The sequence below is a fragment of the Physeter macrocephalus genome, chromosome 2, assembly GCF_002837175.3.
Source record: "Physeter macrocephalus isolate SW-GA chromosome 2, ASM283717v5, whole genome shotgun sequence".
Lineage (NCBI taxonomy): Eukaryota > Metazoa > Chordata > Mammalia > Artiodactyla > Physeteridae > Physeter > Physeter macrocephalus.
In genome coordinates this window covers 74,702,939-74,724,591 of record NC_041215.1, presented here as the reverse complement: position 1 = coordinate 74,724,591, position 21,653 = coordinate 74,702,939, and the positions used below count along the sequence as shown (strand labels likewise).

Here is a 21,653-nt window from a genome sequence, read left to right as displayed (position 1 = left end):
AAGATTGGCAGTATTCTAAAATGTCTTTTAGAAAAGGATCTAATTTTGAAAATCCAAATATGGAAAATTTATAACCAATTTTCATTTTATAATATACTGGTTAGTTGTGGTCTGGATATAAATTTGCCATCTTTGGAGTCTATTCAGTACGAACTAGAACTCGATCAACTTCTTCTAAGATTTCATTTATGTCACCATTCTTTCTTTATAAATTCGGTTGTATTTAGGTCTGCTGACTTTAGTGGAAGCCACATACTACACCTCTCAGGATATCCTGGGCACACCTAAAAGCCATGGAGCAGCGGCCTTCGTGCTTCCAGCTACTGCTCTCTTCTCCCTGCAGTCTGGTGGAAAAGTTTAGACCAGTTGTCTAGTTAGGGTTGGAAGGAGTTTCAGAGCACTCCCTCAGTGGCCTCTCATGCCTAGGAAACCCAGGTCTGGAGGTAGATTAACCTCGAAAACTGAGCTAAGAGTAGGGATGTTGTAATTCTCTAAATGGAAATAGACACTACATGTTTAACAGAAAAAAATAGCAGATGACTACTATAGTGAGTACATATTTACTGCTTGAAATATATCCTCAAGGAACAAACAGAACTTAAGAAAAGATTTTCATTCATTGAAACTAGAGGAAAACCATGTCTCATACCACAAATTCTTGATACAATGTTTTGAACCATACAGTGAGAAGGCACGAGGCATTGATTCTGAAAGATCCTCTTCACCTGCAAGTTAGAGAAATGAAGACGGGATGAGAGACTAAATGGGTAGCTCCACACTTAGGTCCATTTCTCCTCAAGGACCACCATTCTTCACTTCTTCTAACTGGGGTGTGGAGGTGGGACAAGACCTCTGAATGAGACCACGTGGCAGGAAAGGATAGCACAAAAGGATAGCATAGGAACCAGCTTTGCAGCTGGGATCCAAGGTCAGACGTATGAATAAAGTACACTCTCATACCAAACAAAGGGCCTTAAGCCATAGAAATTTATATCAATTTGTTTTCTCACCTGGAAAGCTGATTCATTCCAAAATTGGAATTGGGGATTGGTTAGGGCTGGCCACCTTAGAATAATAGTTAGTACTTTCTTAACTCTTCTTATGTGCCCAGCACTGTTCTAAGGCCTTTACAGATGTCACCTCATTTATATTCCCTCAACAACCTGTGAGGTAGGTACTATCCATAACCTAGTTCTACAGATAAGGAATCCAAGGCACAGAGCGTGTAAGTAACTTCAAGTCAGATAGCTGGGAAGTGTTAGAGTTGGGATTCAAACCCAGGTGGCAGTCTGGCACCTAACCCATGAACTTCACCTGGACTCTACCTTATGCCTTTCTATGCTATATTGCAGAGAAAGTATGTGAAGACAGAATTCTTAACAAAGATTCTATACAAATTTGAATTTTTTTTGTTTTTTGTTTGTTTTTACAAATTTGAATTTTTATAACATAATTTTGCTTTTTTCTTTCTATAGAAGTATAATGATTAAGGAAAAAAAAAAGCAGGGGAATATGTTTTGTCTGGATCCTTAGTACCTGGCCTTCAGAACCCAAGTGACTCACTGAGAACCATCTCTAGGTATTCAGACTGCACTTATCAACCCAGGTCTTTATGGAAATGGTGGATGGAGGGCTGTTGACTTATGCGTAAGTCTTTATCTGTTCAATCAAATATAAATGCCCTAATTTTTGAGGTTTGCTCTGTGCCAACCTAGGAATATTCTGGAGCCAACATTATTAGTATATTAGCTTAAATTTTAAAGTTCGATACATTATGAAAACTGCGCTTTGAATACATGTGAAAGGTAAACCAAGCTATTCCATTAAATTTGCTCTATCCATTTTATTTAGGATGCTGTAAATAAGAAATAATACTTTTAAGCATTTACAGTCTTCCTGATACGGAAATAAAGCACAAGATACATAGATAAGAGATTTTCTTAAATGCGAAACAAATGCACACCAGTAGTAAAACTGAACTGGAATCCAAATCGGGTGGACTAACCTATTCCACATTTTGTAATAAAATGGAACAACAAGCCCTCTAAAATTAAACTCAATCACTAATTAAGTTAAAAAAACAGAATCAGCACAAAATCTGCTAAAATGTACTGCTAGTGGATTTAAAGTTTCGATTTCCCAGCTAATGAGGATTAGAATGTGTTGCTTCTCTTCCACTTCAGAGGATTCTTGTACAGAGACCATTAGTTATATTTTAATTTGTGTACCATGACAGTGAAGTGCCTAGTATCACCCTAGCATAGTATCTAACACATAGTAGAAGCTTAGTAAGTATTTGTTAATGTCGAACACATTTCTAGACTCAATATAGGATTATTTAATGGGAAATTTAAATTACGTCTTTGAAAAGGAGCTGACTTGTTCAGTAATACCTACAGGCATGTTGCCGAGATGTCCAGATATTCTTAGAAGGTAAAGATATTTCTACAGGCAATTCTTGACTAAATGACAAAGCTAATTGAGAATAAGACTCTTTCTGAATAAAGACAAGGGTTTCATCTAGTAGAAAAAGAGTCCGTCAGTTAAGTAAGTAAACTGGAGAGTATATGAGCTGTTTAAATCAGCTCCTTTCTTGGTATCGTTAAACATATTGCAGTGTGAAGTATGAACAATGTATGGTGAAATATGTGAAGAATGTTTGGAGTTTAGACACATGTTATCGTTTTTCCTTAGCAACCAAGCAAGCTGGAGGTAGCTGCTGAAGCTAAGGTCCAACAAAGGGAAAGACTTCAAGGATGAAGTTATTTTACTCAGTTGGATAGATTTTTACAAAAATTCAGAAAGCGGCAATATTTGAGATCAAATAAATGTGATCTGTATAATGGTAAATCTTGAATACTCTTTTTTTGTGAAAAATTCTGCTTTCCGGCCCCAACATTGGTAATGTAGAAAGATTTGAGGATTAAGATGTGGTCGAGTCTTTGCTCTACTATTAAAATGGATACATGATGTTAGGCAAGTCATTTAATCTTCTGAGCATCAATTTTCTATCAGGCCAGACTGCACTATGTGTAGTTTCGCAAACTTGCTGTTCTCTTTTTTGTTGACCAGGCCAAGAAAGTTTTCTTCTATTTTCAGTTAACTAAAAGTAATTATCATGAATGTTTGTTGAATTTTGTCATGTTTTTCTGTATCTTTATAAATTTTCATCTTGTATCTGCTAATGAGGTGTTTTATATTAATAGGCTTAAAAAAGAAGTTGAATTAAACTTGCCTTCCTAGAATAAATCCAACTTAGTCATGGTGTGCAATCTTTTTTGTTTTGTTTTTAATAATGTTGGATTCAGTTTGTGAAACTTTTGTTTTAAATTTTTACATCTATAGCCATGAATTAGACTGGCTTTTAATTTTCCTTCGTATAAACTTCATGGGATGTTGGAGTCACAGTTATCCTAGGTCCTAAACCCTTGAAAATAGTTGAGATGTGTTCCTTTTTTTCTATTTCCTGAAAAAGTTTGAATAAGACTTTCTGTTTTTGAACTCACATATAAAACTATGTGGGCCTGTGTTTTCTTTGTAGGAAGATGTTTTTAGAAAAATGCTTGTTAAATTTTTTTAATAGTTACTGAATTATTCAGTTATTCTATTTCTTCCTGAGTTTTGATAAGGCATACGTTTTTCAGAAATTTATCTCTTTTGCTGACATTTTTTGCAGATTAATTGGTATAAAGTTGTTGATAATATATAATTTTAGTTTTTGATATCTACTGCATCTGTAGTATGTCTACTTTTTTCTTAGAAGTAATATTTTTTTATGCCTTTCTTAATTTTGCTAGAGGTTTGCTCAGTTGATTAATCCTTTCAAAGAACCAATGGATAGCTTTGTTCAGCCCCTTATTTTGTTTTATATTTCATTAATTTCTGATCTTTTCATTTCTTTTATTTGCTTTAGGTTGTTTCTGATGTTTTCATAAATTCATAATTAGGATGCTTAATTCATTAATTTTAGCCTTTCTCCTTTTTCTTATAGTATTTTTTAAGCTGCTTTCCTGAAACTACAGGTTTTAATATGTAGTAACTTTCTTATTTTTTATTTCTAACATTTAAAATTTTCCATTAAGATTTATTCTTTGTCCATGTGTTATTTAGAAGTGTGTGTGTACATGTGCGCTTGTATGTGTGCAGGGACACATACATATGTGTTCTCCAAACACACAGGGTTTTTTCACTTAACCTTTTCTTAATGATTTCTAACTTAATTGTGGTCACACAGTTTCTAGAGTCTTACTTTGTGTCCTCATATGTAATCAATTTTTTACATGTGTATTTTCCAGGGGTTATGTGCAGTACTTTCTTATCTGCCCACAGCATTCACCTCACCCTTCTCACTTGCCGGACTCCTGCTCAGTTTGGACTTTCCCTGACTTCCTTGATCCTAATGAATGCCCCTCCTAAATGTTCTCATAACCTTCTTGATATACTCCTATTATAGCATTTATCACAGTGTATTGTGTTTACTGGTCTGTTTCCCTTTCAGAAGAGAGACTAAGGGCTCTTTGAGGAAAAGGGCTCATTGTCTTTTTAGTATTGAAGTGACAGTGATAGTGCCCCAACCACTCTGTATGGTAACTTCTATTCACCCTTCAAAACCCCACCTTCTCGTGATCCCCTGCCCCCAGGCCCATCTTTCCTGGGTTAGACATTTTTTCCTACTAACATTGCCACAGGCAATGGGATATGTTGTTATTTTGATTCTCCAAATTAGGCTGATTACCCCCAAGGCCATCAAGACTTTGGGGGAGGAGAGACTTTTTCTTGGAAGCTGGAACAAAGTTACATTATGCTAGAATTACTAATCAGTTAAAGCCTTATGATACTGTACAATAAAATTTAACCCAAACTGAATATCATATTTTTGATGGATCCAAATGGATCATAATATTCATTGTGAATATTATTATGAGTAATTGAAAATGCAAAAAAAACTAATCTTTCTGGTTGACAGGATAATGGATAGTAAGCTTTTACTCTACCTGAAATAAGACAGAGTAATGCTTTTGATATTTTTAGTGAAAATCTGGCTCCCTCAGTAGACCTCCCTCTACTGCCTATATTTCAAGTTGTTAATGTTGCTAAAAACTTCCTGACATATGAAAACTGCCTAGTGGAGTATAATTATGAAAGCCCAATTAAAAGTTTAAAAGTATTCATATTAAAAATTATTTTATTCTCTGTGGAAGACTTGGGCACATCATTAGTCTTCCCAATATGCACTTAATTTTTACCTAAATCTAAGGAGTACCACCCGTACCTGTCCTGCCAGAAAGTTCTTGCCCTTCTAAGAAGATATCCAAGTCTGTTATCCCCAACAATATTTGTATCTTTATTTGGTTTAAGACTATAGTATTTCTTTGAAGTTTAAAAATTACATATCACACATGCAAAAAGGATTTGCAGCAACATTTTAAACCAGGAAAACCATTTATGTCTTTACAAAGTAAAACTGCTTTATGAAGAAAGAAAGAGAGGCCCCTTCTTTCTTTGAAAATTACTTCCAAAGAGTTTCAGGGCCCAACCACCATTATCATCACTTTCTGTATACAAATGATCGAGTGTAGGCTACAGTCAATTGCTATACAATTTTTTATCCATCAAGGCTTAATGGAAAGAAGTCAGATGAAGAGGAAATATAAATTCAAAATCTCTGTTCATGGTCTAATGGCCTATTATTCAGCCTACTTTCTACGTGTGGAAAGTCTTCATTAATACACCATTAAGGATGATGTTAAAACTTCTGATCTGTTTTTCTAGGCTGTAAGGTATGTCTCACATAACAGATTTTACTTGAGCTCCTTCGGGTCTGATATCTGTATCTATAAATATCTCTATGTGTTAGTTATATCCTGCTATAGGAGTGTAATGGTGCAGAGTATAAAAAAAATATGTACCTTGGTTTGAAAATTTCCTTTGTGAAAATATAAAATTTGACAAGTTAAAAAAAAAATAGAGGTAGGGGGCAGGAGAGTAATAGAATGGGTTTTAACTACTCCTTTAATGCCAGACTATTTGGCACAAAAGTAAATCTGCCCAGATGTATTATCAATACCTTGACCTTCCATTCAATGGAGAGTGTGGTTTCCAGACAGACTGACTTAGGTCATTTTCTGAAAGACGCTGCTGTACCACTTCTCTTCATTCTAAAATGTTCCCCTCGGGAAGAGTTTGGGGTCTGCTCTGTCTCATTCATAACGTTTTCCCATTATAGGGTATTTGAGGAAGCAGCATAAATCTCTCTAAATTTTCCATTTGACAGTAAATGCTAGTTTCTAGAACTTTCCATCCAAACTAGAGACTCATTTGCACTTAAAGTGTCTTTCACTAGGAAGTTGCTTAAGGTATTCCTTTCATCATGACCTGGAAGTGTAGAATTCCTGGTTTCTGAATTGGTGTATGAAGTTTCCAACTGGGCAAGGAGGCATGAAATTTCTGGCACTGTCTCCTTCCTAACCTTTTCCTATCTGCCTTGCTCTTATCCTCTAATCCCCAGCCATCTCTGGCTCACACTTGACCTCACTCTAAGAGCAGTTCTGGTTGTGGGTAGAGGGTACCTCAGAAGGTCATTGGCTCAGGATGGTACTCCATTCTACCCTGAAATCCTCTGCCTGGTATATGGTCCTCGTCTACGACCCTCTTTTCCGACCACGCCGCCTCTTTGCCTTGGCTCCTGATCCTTTATTCTAACGTCCTTAACCTGGGTCTATCTCACTGGTGCCTTGCCTGCCTGTCTCTGCTAAGCTCTTCTTCTTAGACTTGATCTGTGTTCTTCCCCATCTCCCTGACACTGCTTGACTTCTTGTGGGCCTGCTGTGGCTATTTCCACCCAACACCCCAGGAAAAAAGACATCTGTGTCCTAATCTGTTGTGCTACCAGAAGACTATCTGACTTCAGGCCGAACTGCCCTGGACTCAGTTTTCTCTCTCTCTCTCTGTGAGCAGAGGCTGTATTAGGTTATCTCTAGGGTCTCTTAGAATTAGAAAACTCTAGGAGCCATCAGCCCTCTTTCCCACCTCCCTTTACTCTCAATCTTCTGACTCTGTTTCAAAGAACTAAGTGCAAAGCACTGTGACATGCAGGTAGGACCCCATCACCCAGTTAGACAGAAGATCATAGCATTTGTCTTTATTTGCACCACATTGTATAATTTACAGAGTGTAAGGCGATGCCTTCAGAATCTTGCTTATGCTTGTGAAGATGTGTCCCCGGCATTTGAAGGGAGTTCCTCCACATAAGCAGCAGGAAAATGGCCTTTTTTTCCCTTTAAAGAACCAAACCACCATCCTTCATCTTTCTTCTTGTGTAGAGTCACAATGTCACCTATGAAAATGCACATACATATAGTTAGACAAGTGGGTTTCTGCACTTAAGCATGTGCCCGAGCCTGATCAGTAAGACAGTTTTTAAGGAGATCCTGCTTTCAAGGAGTTACTTGGTAGCATCATTTTTCTGCATGTGATTCAGATGAAGCAAAATTTATTGACCACCTCTGCATGAAGCAGGCAGAATGCAGAGAATATTAAAAAGAGTAAGGTAGTGGACAACAAGTTGTGCCATAAAACAGTTTGATTAAAAACAAAATCGCTTTGGATCCTATGTCCTCGTGCTGCCTGGCTCACTTTGGATAGAGGTGATGGGTCATCCCCAAACTCTTTCTTGGTGTCTGTGCTTTAAGGGTTCCTCATGTTGGTGGCCAAAATAGTTTGGTATGTTGACTACTAAGAGTATGTCTCAGCTACCAGACTTTTCTTTAGATTGAGCCAGCTTCAGAGTCCAAAGTTCCAACTCACAGCTTTGCATGACAATATAACTCCCCATTTAACAATGTAGATAATTTGAATAAAATATCAATTTGAGGACAATACTCCTTTAAAGCAATGATTCAAATAAACAGAATTCATAGGAAACCCATGGCCCTTCTCTAATTCTCTATTAAAAAGAAAAAAAACACATTATTCCCTGTCTTGTAAGAGAGAGTCCTTTCTCTCTGGCTGCTTCCTGTACGTCAAAGTGGAAATATCCACTTCCTTAAGGATCCAAGAGCTACTTGATCTTTAAGCATCATCATGAGGTCATTTTCAGTCTTTCTTTCTTTCATTCTTCTCCCCAGTAATTTTCTTTCTAAGGCAAAGGAGACCATTGATCCCCCTTCTATCTCTCCTTAGTCACATCACTATTTATTCTTGCAGGAGATCATTCTCAGTCTAAGGTCTCCGTCTAATGAGTTCTCTCAGGTCAGTAGATTGACACAGCCTACTATCGGAATTCAAACGAATAACTTAAAATTTTATCGCCAGCTTCCCTAAGCCTCCAACGAACGTCTCGTTCCATTTAAAGAACCCACTTAGGATATAATGTATAAGTAGGCTTTGCAACCAACAGAACTGAAGACAAGATGATCAATTTGTGTTAACTATGTAACTCAGACTCAGGACCCGGGGTTCTAGGTGGCATCTGGGAAGTGTGTTTTAATTCATATGGAAAGTGGGACTACTGCATTTCATTTACTCACTGGTGTAGGTAGCCTTAGGATGACATGATGAGTAACGAACTGACTTCTAGAACACTTAAAACTTTTAAATTAAAGGCAACATTGATTTAAGATGCATGCAGGAGAGAGTCTACTTTCCTTTTTTCTTGTCTTTACTTATGTCTGAGCTACAAGGAAAATTAACTGCCTGGAGGAACACTGACTGGCAAACTGAAAAGGAAGCAAGCACCTGTGAACCAATAGCAAATACGTGGTATCCCTGCTGTTTGGCTGCAAAATCCATCTCAACTTTCTGTTGGTTCTGGGCACCATGTCCTGGTCATGGATTATAAATTTTCTCCTATGACACAATTCTTTCTCACTAACTATTTCATTTCGAGATCCCTGCCTTAGCTTAACATCCAAATGTGGTTGCTAATTGGACACACAGAAAGTGGAGGCTGGTGACTTTTTCTTGTTTAATAATCTTGGGGTCTACACCATCCATTATATGATAACCTTTCCATGTTAAACAAAAATCTGTGACACAAAGAAGGGGATTAGATTCCTTTAATTGGTCATAAAACCCTTTTCCGTGAGAGAAGTGGGAGAAATATTAAGCTGGGAGTCCTTTGACCCAGGTTCTAGAACTGGCACTTAGACTAAGCCATGAGAGGAAGTCACTTCACATTCTTGTATGAGTAACTTTCTGAAAAGGAAAAAGGTGGGGCTACCTCTCTGATAACTTTCCATTACTGATGTTCTACCCGAATGGAGCGCTGTGATTAAGAGCGTGACTCTGAGTTTCTGAGTCTACATCCTGTGCCACTACTGCTGGTGACTTTAGCCAAAGTACTTGACCTTTCTGTGCCTCAGTCGCCTCATGCATAAAATGGACATGAATAATACCAACCTCAAACGGTTTTTAGGAATATTAAATTGGACAATGTGTTTGCAGCAATGTCTGGCACCTAGTAAACACCAAATATGTGTTAGCTATTTTTATCATGTGAGCTTTCTTTTTGATGTGCTTTATCTTTATCTTCTAAGAAGGGTGATTATAAACCTGAACTGCTTTGACCTGGTAATAACTTTTTTTTTTTTCCATAGAAAACAATTTTATGGTTACCGAAGGGGAAAGGGGGTGGGATAAATAAGGAATTTGGGATTAATATACACACACTACTATATATAAAAGAGATAAACAACAAGGACCTACTGTATAGCACAAGGAATTATATTCAATATCTTGTAATAGCCTATAATGGAAAAGAATCTGAAAAAGAACATGTATGTGTGTGTATATATATAAATGTATACTTATATACGTGTGTATATATATCTATACATGTATACACACATAAATATATACATATATATGTAACTGAACCACCATGCCACACACATGGCATAACACAAACTTGCAAATCAGTTATACTTTGATAAAAAATTAATATATGTATAAGAGATATTCATTTGGTTAAGAGTAATACATATCCTTGTTTTTAAGACAAACTGCAATTATTTATTTATTTATCTTTGTTCTTCAGCAAACATCTAAGAGGGAAGGAGAAACCAAAGAATAAGTAGTCAGTCAAATAACAGATTTGAACTTAGTCTGATAACAGCCAGGCTATGAATGCATGACCTGGTAATAACTTTTAAGGCTAAGACAGAATTTCATTCAAGTTAAAAATTTCAACATGGGAAGGCAATTCAACTATCTGAGAATGATTCTTACCTTTTTCCAAATTCAATTCATCATCTTGCCTGGCTTGAAAAGAATATAAGGCCTTGCAAAGACCATTGCCGAGCTGGGTCACACCGGAGGCTGAAAGTTGGATCAAGTTATAATGACTAATGCTGGGTCAGCAGGCAAGATGAACATGGTGAGATGTGGTCTAGTTTTTCAGCCGTGTAGTGCGGAGCTTAAATATATTAAAATCTTCCCAAAAGGAAAGTTTATAATTGTACATAACATTCATTCTTTGATTCAGTAACCATTTCTGATGTACATACTATGTGGATGAACTGTGTATATTACATAATCAAAAGCTCTAACATAGAAAGTAAGTCTGGACAAAAAGTTACTGTAGTAGTAATAATAATGATGACAATTTTAAATTGTTTCCCACGTGAACTTAATCAACATCAGTTAGCTAAGCTGTGTGGTAACTGTATTCATGTTTTGGAAAACCAGCACCAGTTTTGCCAATCAGGAATAGATAGGAGACACTTGGAGCAGCTGCTTCCTCCATCATTCCCAGGTGCTTAGGGAACTGTTTCTCAAACGATGCAACCACGAGTCTTTAACATACCATGTGGTCTACAATGGCCTGGGTTTGATTGAAACTTTTTTGCCAAGTTCTAATCAAGAATCTAGAGAGTCAATGTTATGGTAACTATAGTTGAACAATGACAGATAATGACAGGTGTGTGTGTGTGTGTGTGTGTGTGTGTGTGTGTGTGTGTGTGTGTGTGTGTGTGTGTGTGTTGAAAGGTAAAAGGCAGTGGGGTGTGGATGGAAAATGACTAAAGTCAGGTGGCTGAACACAGGGGGTGGGTAGGCCTTGGGATCACCGTGTTTCCTGAAAAGAGGTTGGGATTTGCATGGCAGTTTGGAGGAGGCTGTGGAGACAAAGCTGTGGAGTCCTCCCAATGTTTCCAGGCTGAGTGTGTGGGCAGCAAATTGCAGGCTGTCTGAATAACATGGATGCCAGTGACTGGAGGTACCTTCTCATGTTAGAGAATTCTTTTCCCAACCCTCCAATCTTCTTGAGTCCTTCCCAACTTTTGGATGACATTTGCACAGAAAGCTACACATTTTAACAAATTAATCAGTCCTAATTGAAACGTAAATTTCTTTGAGCTGATTTATGTCAATGTGGCTCTGAAAATAAAATATAATTTTGGCAATGTGCTTTACTGATAGGACCCAGCCCCAGATTATTCTGGGCATGAGATTACCTGTAGATGAAGAACTTGGAATTCTCTGCCCACCAGAAGATGACCTGCTCACAACATTCTCTAATCTCTTTGTCAGAAAAGGCCGAGATATTTTTACAGAACTATGTGTCTGCTGCTGTTTGCATAGTTTAAAAAAAAAAAGTCATTTTTAACAACATTGTCATCAAAAGTATTTGCGAAAAGTAACTATTCTGCAGCTGCTTTCCTCAGGAATTTGTTTTTCAATTGTTGGGAGGAGGGTATAAAGAAAAAATTCAATACCTTCCTAAACCCTACTCGAGCACGTTCTTGTGTCTGAGACCTTAATATTTTCATAATTAGACAATTACTATATTTTATAGCCTGTATTTGCAATTCTGACCTGTACCCCTAGGCCAAATAGTAACATTTACAGCATTACTTCTACAAATTCGACTTGGTTTTAAAGCACGTGAAATGATCACGACTCTGTGTAAATGACTGAGAACCTTTTAGAGCTTGAGTCTCTTAGAAAGAAAACTGTCCCTTCATCACAAGGTGGTTACACCTCCCTCTGCTTGTAGGAAATGGAAAACAGCTACCCGTGTATATTCACACGCTCGTCAATGCCTAGAGTGCAACCCTGGGAAAACTCACGTGTGTGAATTTCTTAAATCATGCACATGCATTATCTACATTAGGTACTATGTTAAATGGATGAGACTACTGCATATCACAAAATCTTACAATTTAGGTCTGTATGAATACTAAGATTTTGATTTAATAGAAATTTTACTATAACAGCACGTTCAAAGGATAAAGTGAGAAGTATGAGAAGGAGGAAGGGACCCAGAGTGTTTTTAACTCATTGATTTATATATGAATACAAAGCACGTATTCATTTGTGTTTAGCTCTTGTTACTGTGCTCAAAAAATAATTAAACGAATTTATCTTAAAATTGTGCAACTGGGGATTTGAGCATATGGCATATATAATCCGTAACAGTTTTTTTGGCCTGTTGCTGCTTTAAGCCATTCCACCCAGCAAGCCCAGTCAAGAAATTAGAGCCAACCTCTTTAATGCTTACCTTTTCTTTCCACTTGAAGATGGAGTTACTACAGACATGGTTGGGTTGAGGTCTCTGCTCAAGTTCTGCTAAGACGGATGACAGTTTATAGGCGTTTGCTTGCAAAAGGTTTAGTTTCAAGTTATTCTGTGGATACATCATTTGACCATTATGAGTAAACTTCTAGAAAATTTTGAGGCACCACTGGGTGGGTAAAGGGATATCAGGATAACTTCCAAAATGACAAAGAGGTCCAGAAAAATACACATTCAACTCATTTGCAACTCATATGCAGAAAATGCTGAAGAGAGAAAAACAATGGACACTTTAAGCAGTCTAGAGGAAAGCCTTAGCTGTTGAGTGTGTCGTATTCTAGACCCTTGTAAATAAGGTAAACCAGAAACCCTGATAGGTATATTACTCAGCATTTTGTGGCAATGAATCGCTTTACTCGAATTTCTGCTGAGGAATGAGGTAGAGAATAAGTGTTGATTGCAGAAGGTAGGCTTTCGGAAGGCTTTGAAGAAAGGCAATGGTGCCGTGGGCACTTAAAGAACAGAAGTGAACTCTTATCAATAGAATCAAACTAAAATGATGTGAGTCAGGGTTTTGTTGTTGATGTTGATGTTATTGTTTCTTGAAGAGGTGAGGTCTTATATTACCCAGAAAGTCTGCAGTAACACTTCTGGAAACTAGAAACCATATTCTGGGGTATTTGAATATAAAAATAAAGACTGAAACTAAAGCTATTCTCCTAGTCTCTCCTGTTCTGATTTGACCTTGAGCTAGAAACTTTATAATGACTTCTCTGGCAAGTTGTAAATCAAATCATAGAATCTAAATATTGGAAGGGGTCTGCTTATCCAATCTTCTCCTCACCATTGTCTCTCCCTTTTCCACACCTCCAGCCTGGGGGTTCCTAATCCTAACATCCCGGCCAGGGGGTCACAGCCATGGACCAAACACCTCCAATCGATGGGGAAGGGCTCTAATCCTTGGAACAATCCACTGCATGGTGGGCAGGCTCAGCTAGGATGAAATCAAAAGCTCCCCCATAGCTTCTAGCCTTAGATCTAGTCTGCACTTGAGAGCATCACAGATCAAGTCTCCCTGCTCTGTGGTACTCATTCCGGTACCCAAAGACAATATCTGCTCGAAATACCTCCAGTTTACACAACAATTTCTCAGAGAATATGGCTTGCCAACATTCTTGCTTCAAATACAGCACTTCAAGGACCAAGAGCCAATGAATTAGGAAGAATTTCTGTGAAACAGAGCTTCTCCCTGCAAGAAACCTTCTCTGCGTAACACAAAATCAGTCTACCACTATCACGAGTTTCCTTCCATTAGACGCAGAGGTGCGTGACCGAATTACATGGATATTTGGCACCTACTATTTGAAGGCTCTTATTTGCTCCATCACTAGATCATAAACACCATAAATTCAGGGGTCAGATCATCTCCCATCTTGCATCCTCCACTGTGTGAATCAGGCCAGTTGTGTACCAAGATGATCCTAATAACTAATAACGTGTTCTATGTCAATGACAGAATTTTATGCAAGAATCCAAAGAAATAAACTTAAATCTTAATGCCATCATAAAATGCTCCATATGACTTTCTTTTGGTAAATATCATTTACATCGAATTAATTAACTAAACATTTTATGCTGTCACAGAAAATGTCTAACAGTCTGTTTTATAATTTTATAAAAATTGTAGCCATATGTCACTGCAAGGATATTAAACCTCTGTTCCCAAGTGAACAGAATTCAGGCCTGTCTTTTCACAGAAAATGTCAGGTTTATTTCTGCAACACCACCTCCATTAAAGGAAGCCACTGCTAAAAAACAGATAAACTGTACCTGGCTGCATCTGTCTACTTTTACCAAAGAACTATTGAAATTGCTCATTTGGACAGAATTATTAGGTACCTACTTTTACAAGAGAGTTGTTTAGGCTACGTGCAAGGTAAGGAAAGCTGGTTCAGCTTCCTGGATCCTTCAAAACATTGATAAAAATTTGATCTCTTCCTGAATTCTTCTCAGATTAACCGCAGTCAACTTGCTCTCCAATCACAGCAGAAAACCTGTATCTTGTACACATAGGTCCTAGTATCTGTTCATTTTTATTCCTGTTTAAAATTCATGGGCCTTTACTAACTGCCCTTATAATGTGGGTTCTTCTGAAGAGGCTGCATTGCCCACCAATCCCAACAAATGTCTCCAGGCTGCCGCAGTCCAGCCTTTCAGCAAAAAGGCCCGGAGACATCTCTCCCTGCTCTCCACTGACAGTATGTCCCCTTCCTTCAAAACAACCTTGGCCTCTGAAGTTTTTCTCTTTGTTTCCCTGGAAGCTCTTGCCTCACACCCCAGTCGGCCATCTTCCTTCTGTGTGGCCACATCTCTCCTTTCCCCTGTTATACTCAGAAGACCCTGATGTTAGCTCAAGGATGAATGGAAAACAGCATCTCAATGATAATTACCAGGATTTCAATTCTCCTCTGTGCCCTGTGCTAGCATTTTCTAAATAATGCATCATCCTCACAAAACCCCTTAGGTGCAACATCCCCACTTTAAAGATGAGAAAACTAAACTTGTCCTAGGTCCCTGTAAAAGGCAGAGCTAGATGCAGGCCTCTCTGAATGCAGACCCTGTGTTTTTGGTCACATCTGTTAACTGGGGTAAAGTACACATGGTCTTCAGACCTTAATTGAATGATTCTATTTGGGGGAATTCTATTTTAGGCACTTCCCCCGCCCCTCCCCGGGAGGACACTAAATCAAACATTTCTAAGTAGCTGGATTTTTCCAGATTCCTCAAACCACTTGTCAAGGAGCTGAGCGTACAAGCTCTCCGACTTAGACCGTTCATGAGAAAGGAAAGGCAAACAGAGGTCAAATGGTCCAGAAAACAAGCATTCCCAAAATAGCTCCTTCATCATTAAATCCAGGAAACTGCACTCTGCAAATGTTTACCTCGTCCATTAAGGCTGCTGTGCTTTTTTGGCTCTCTGTGTCTGAGAAGGAGGAGTGACTGGAGTATGCTTTCAGCATTCGTTCCAGGCCTGAAAGTGAAATAAGGCTGTCAGTCACTGTTCCTCTGGTCCTGGTGGGACACAACTGGCAGGTGGTTATACTCGGAGGGAGCCTGAGCCCAGAAGTGATGCCGGGAGCATTTCCCAAATGGCTGGGGCTGTTTCTGTGTGTAGTTGTTACTAAATTTTACTGAATGGGTGACCTGTACCTTCATTTAATGGGATTCGAGAAATGCTGGTGCTTAAGGAGTCTTGACAGTTATTTTTCAGGATGAGCTTTTGCATCCTCCTTGTTGACCCATTCCGTGGTGGATTCCTAACATTTACCCCCATGTTAAGCTCTCCTCTGCTGATATTTACATTTCTAAACATTTTGCTGTCTTGGATTTCCTATCAAGTATTACATTGCAACAGGGTTCTCTGATCCACATAAAATAAGCTCTACATATCAGAATCATAAAAGTGGAGTTGTTTTTATTACCTGTATCACTTTAGAGCTGCTTCACATTCTCACATACCTAACCTCTAAGTATAGGACTTAATTTGAATGACTTTCACATCATTCAGGAAGTTAGTTTTAAAAGAAACAAACAAGTGGTGATCATTCTGTAATGTATAGAAATATTAAATCATTATGTTGTGCACCTAGAACTAATATAGTGTTGTACGTCAATTATACTTCAATAAAAAAATTTATATAAATTAAAAAAAATTAAAAACAATGTATTAGCACCCCCCCAATGGAATAAAATAAAATAATATGGGGAAATAAATAAATAAACACAAGAAAATGAAAAGCCTTGTACATAGGAGGTTTACCATGTTTTAAACCAAATGAATTGTCCCTCATATCAGCCAATTTCAGGAACACTGTAAAATGCCACACTTCTGGAAATGGTGGTATAGTACTTGTATAGCTCTCACAGACCAGAATGTCATTTTCCATTTTTTTTGCTCTCTCCTTGCTTTTTCATTTTTCTTTAGTCACACAAATTAGGTTTGATATTTGGTCTTTTAAATGAGATGATCTCTGCACCAGTCAGCAAAAGCAGAATCACCCTAACTCTGAATGAAACCACCGAGTAGAATACTTTCCCTTACCAGGCCAGTCAAAGAGATAATTACACACCTTCCTGGTCTCGCGAGGCTTTTTCAATATCTTTTCGCAGTCTCAACAGTTTTGATTTTATTGAAGATGCCTGTCGCTCTTTACTCATTGCATTTTTAGGATCTTCTTCCTTTAGGAAAAAAAAAGGAAGTTTAACAATTTAAAGGGAAAAAGGTAAGAGTTGCTACTCCTAGTTGCACTGAGACTTTCACTGACTGTATTCAATTTTAACTTGATGGAAGAAAAAAGTAAAAAAAAAATAAAAGCAGGGTAACCTCTGGTTTTCTACAGATTGGTCTACCTTTTCTAGACCTACTGAATAAGAAGACAGCTCCTCGTTTACAACTTGTAAGTGTATAGCTGAGCACTTTCTTTAATAGATAAAAATTATTCTTGGAGGGTGATCGTTACTATAGCTATTTCACAGGAGCATGTGGCTCACCAAGGGAAGGGGCATGAAAGCTTCAAGGAGACTAGCTGACTTAACCAGCACATTTCATTTGAGGGGAAGGAGGGCAAAGGGTACTCCCTGCAGGAGAAATTGCACAAGCAAAGGACAGAGGGAGGGTTGTGTGAAATGTATGGGGAACAATAAACAGACCAGTTGCTTGAGCAAATGTAGTGGAAGAAAAAATTGTCTAAGTAGTTTAGGTCAGATTTTCAGGCTGAAGTAGGGATTTTATCATGTAGGTTATGAGAACCATTAACAATAGCAGAGCTTTCATATACATTATTTCCAGAGTTGAAAGAGAAAAAAGGATGTTAGGACACAGTTTAAATGCCTAGTAACAAGTCAAAGAGCAAATATCCTACAGTGATACGCAACTTAAAATGATTAAAACATTTATGTGAAAAAATAAAAAAGGATGTTAGGGTCAGGTTGGGAGGTGGCTGAACATAAGTGCAGTAGATGGACAGAAACCTTGGAGAAAGAGGGAAAACTGATGACTGAAGATGGAAGTGCAGCAGTCAGGACTTATCTGGTAGGAAGGAGAAAAGCGAGGACCCTGCATATTGGTGGAGAGATTAGATAGACTGTCCTGAAGAAAGAGAAGAAGAGAAGATTTAGAGCAAAGAGAATAACAGCCTTTACAAAAATATAATGTAGAGACCAAAATATTTAATCTACATACTGTGTATTATATATTAGAAAAATTTTCTCTATATCCTTTATTACATGTGACTCTTTGTGATTCTTACAACAACTCGACGAGATTGGTTTTATTTTCCCCATTTTACCTGTGACACTCAGAAATAAATGAAGGCCCAAGACGAAACAGCTAGTAAGTGATTACTGCTGAAACCCAACTCCTGTGACTCCCAATTCTCCACCAGAGTCCACTCCTTCACATGTCTGCCTGAGGCTGAGGCCCAAGCTGACGTTACCTCCGCAGGTGAGCTCCGAGTGAACTGCAAGGATGCTTCAGTCCAACCCTCAGTCCTTCCTTGCTGGAGGAATGCACCTCATAATCTGACTCTCATGCCAGTCCAAAACTTCATTTGGTTTCTTTGGGGATGCCTATATTGTTCACAAATATATTTCCATGGATAGATCACTACTGGATCAACTTGAGATAGATTAAACTGCCATCGTTAACTTTCTTAAATTTGTCCTCTTCCAAAAATTTGTCAGAAAGAAGATCAATACCAGAGGAGGCATTTAAACTGCAGATACAATCTTTTGAACATGGCCTTTACAGTAACCTTACAAATATTTTTCACACCAATCACCAGCCCTCCAATATTCACACTCAGATAGTTCTCCTGTCTTACCCTCGTCCATGTAAATTTCATAGCACTCTATAAAAGCCAGTCTACACTTACTGCCAATGACTATAAAGTCAGATTTTGGAGGTGTTTTGCTTCAAGAATATTAGGACAATCCTATTCACCCATTTGGAGATACAGTCCATTCTCTTAGACAACAGATACATAGTCGTTAGTTCTGGTGCACTGAAATTTCATAGAAACCAAAAATTCCCATGGGCACATCAAATAAGATAAACCACTGTGGCTACTTCTTTACATTTCAATAGGAGCTTGGTCAAATTTTCTAGGAGAATGACCCTTATTTTATTGACAGGTTAGCTGATAGAGGTATTTTTACAAGAAGGTAATAGATATATTTTATTGTACATTTTCCCATCTCAGGGATCACCTACACAGTTTGGAAGAAAAAAAAAAAGGTACTTTCTCCATGTAATCAACTCTTCCTTTCCACTTCCATCTCTACCTTTGTTTCTGCTTTAACAGACATTGCTATTGCTAATTTGCTTTGCCTTTGCCAGGGCCGGAAAAAAAGATTCAATTAAAGAAACAGCAGGCCACTTATTGCTGTTTAGATGGTGGGAAGGAGAAAGCCGGTCAGAATTCATTATTGTGCCAGATCTAACTGCCTTCCCCTCTCCCCTCATCTCTTGTTCCCTGAGTGGGGGTCCTGGGATGTTGGTTTTGGCTATACATTTACTCTTATAGGAGGACATGACCAGTGGTCCAGTTTACACAGAGAGAGGGGTGAGCCTCCCAGACTGGACCTTGGAAGTCTGAGTGAAATACAGCAGAGGGCCCAGGAAGGAGCAACCAGGAATTTTTCCTGCAGATTTTGGTAATTAATGATCAGCATCTAGAACACTACAATTAAAACTAACAAGAGGGGAGTGAAGGACAAAATCTTTGTGGCATGACCTGACCCAAGAAGATAAAGAATCTAGCCCAAGAAAGCAAACAGGCAAGATGTCTGGGCTCTGACCAGGGACACTGATCAGTTTTTAGCAAGGAAGGTCATGTGATAGTAGAATCACCCAAATGTCCTCAAAATAAGCCTCTGTAATGGCAATTAATTTATGACAAAGGAGGAAGCATATACAATGAGAAAAGGCCTCTTCAAAAAATGGTATTGGAGAGGCGGAGAGAAGATGGCGGAAGAGTAAGACGCGGAGATCACCTTCCTCCCCACAAATACATCAGAAATACATCTACACGTGGAACTGCTCCTATAGAACACCCACTGAACGCTGGCAGAAGACCTCAGACCTCCTAAAAGGCAAGAAACACGCCCACGTACCTGGGTAGGGCGAAAGAAAAAAGAATAAACAGAGACAAAAGAATAGGGACGGGACCTGCACCAGTGGGAGGGAGCTGTGAAGAAGGAAAGGTTCCCACACACTAGAAGCCCCTTCACGGGCGGAGACTGCGGGGGGCGGAGGGGGGAGCTTTGGAGCCGCGGAGGAGAGCGCAGCAACAGGGTGCGGAGGGCAAAGCGGAGAGATTCCCGCACGGAGGGTCGGTGCCGACCAGCACTCACCAGGCCGAGAGGCTTGTCTGCACACCCGCCAGGGCGGGCGGGGGCTGGGAGCTGAGGCTCGGGCTTCGGTCGGAAGCCGGGAGAGGACTGGGGTTGGCGGCGTGAACACAGCCTGAAGGGGGCTAGTGCGCCACAGCTAGCCGGGAGGGAGTCCGGGAGAAGTCTGGAGCTGCCGAAGGGACAAGAGACTTCTTCCTGCCTCTTTGCTTCCTGGGGCGCGAGGAGAGGGGATTAAGCGCACCGCGTAAAGGAGCTCCAGAAACGGGCACGAGCCGCGGCTGTTGGCGCGGACACCAGAGACGGGTGTGGGACGCTAAGGCTGCTGCTGCCGCCTCCAAGAAGCCTGTGTGAAAGCACAGGTCACTCTCCACACCTCCCCTCCCGGGAGCCTGTGCAGCCCGCCACTGCCGGGGTCCCGGGATTCAGAGACAGCTTCCCCGGCAGAACGCGCGGGGCGCCTCGGGCCGGTGCAGCGTCACGCTGTCCTCTGCCGCCGCAGGCTCGCCCCGCATCCGTGCCCCTCCCTCCCCCTGGCCTGAGTGAGCCAGAACCCCCGCATCAGCTGCTCCTTTAACCCCGTCCTGTCTGAGCGAAGAGCAGACGCCCTCGGACCACCTACGCGCAGAGGCGGGGCCAAGTCCAAAGCTAAACACCTGGAGCTGTGCGAACAAAGAGGAGAGGAGGAGGTCTCTCCCAGCAGCCTTAGAAGCAGCTGATTAAAGCTCCACAATGAGCTTGAAGTGCCCTGCATCTGTGGAAAACCTGAATAGACAGCGAAATATCCCAAGTTGAGGAGGTGGACTTTGGGAGCAAGATATATTATTATTTTCCTCTTTTTCTCTTTTTGTGAGTGTCCCGTCCTGTCTGAGCGAAGAGCAGACGCCCTCAGGCGACCTACACGAAGAGGCGGGGCCAAATCCAAAGGTGAACCCCAGTAGCTGTGCGAACAAAGAAGAGAAAGGGAAATCTCTCCCAGCAGCCTCAGAAGCAGCGGATTAAAGCTCGACAATCAACTTGATGTACCCTGCAACTGTGGAATACCTGAACAGACAACGAATCACCCCAAATTGAGGAGGTGGACTTTGGGAGCAAGATGTATTATTTTTTTCCCCTTTTTCTTTTTGTGAGCGTGTATATGTATGCTTCTGTGTGAGATTTTGTCTGTATAGCTTTGCTTTCACCATTTGTCCTAGGGTTATGACCGTCCCGTTTTTGTTGTTTGGTTTTTTTTACTTTTTAAAATTTATCCTATTTTATCCCCTCCCTCCTTCCCTCCCTCCCTTCCTTTTTTTTCTCTTTTATTCTGAGCCGTGTGGATGAAAGGCTCTTGGTGCTCCAGCCGGGCGTCAGAGCTGTGCCTCTGAGGTGGGAGAACCAACTTCAGGACACTGGTCCACAAGAGACCTCCCAGCTCCACGCAATATCAAATGGCGAAAATCTCCCAGAGATCTCCATCTCAATGCCAAGACCCAGCTTCACTCGATGACCAGCAAACAACAGTGCTGGACATCCTATGCCCAACAACTAGCAAGACAGGAACACAGCCCCATCCATTAGCAGAGAGGCTGCCTAAAAACATAAAAAGGCTACAGACACCCCAAAACACACCAACAGACGTGGACCTACCCACCACAAAGACAAGATCCAGCCTCATCCACCAGAACACAGGCACTAGTCCCCTCAACCAGGAAACCTACTCAACCCACTGAACCAACCTTAGCCACTGG

The 21,653-nt window shown here is 39.9% G+C and overlaps 1 protein-coding gene across 5 annotated transcripts in view; it reads right to left on the bottom strand.

The window, feature by feature from the left end:
- Window positions 1-7,120: 7,120 nt before the first annotated feature.
- The window catches only part of NOSTRIN (nitric oxide synthase trafficking), a 64,826-nt gene continuing 50,293 nt past the window's right edge, over window positions 7,121-21,653 (bottom strand). For 3 of the 5 annotated variants that reach the window (XM_024122401.3, XM_028478764.2, XM_028478770.2), the window contains 6 exons: window positions 16,644-16,752; window positions 15,456-15,544; window positions 12,500-12,625; window positions 11,454-11,568; window positions 10,228-10,317; window positions 7,121-7,336 (listed from right to left, as the gene is read on the bottom strand). In XM_024122401.3, the coding sequence (XP_023978169.1) occupies window positions 7,200-7,336; window positions 10,228-10,317; window positions 11,454-11,568; window positions 12,500-12,625; window positions 15,456-15,544; window positions 16,644-16,752 (666 nt within the window). In that variant the 3' untranslated portion in view covers window positions 7,121-7,199. Of the gene's footprint in view, window positions 7,337-10,227; window positions 10,432-11,453; window positions 11,569-12,499; window positions 12,626-15,455; window positions 15,545-16,643; window positions 16,753-21,653 lie in introns of those variants that run through there. The other 2 variants (XM_024122402.1, XM_028478767.1) reach the window with 2 other exon arrangements.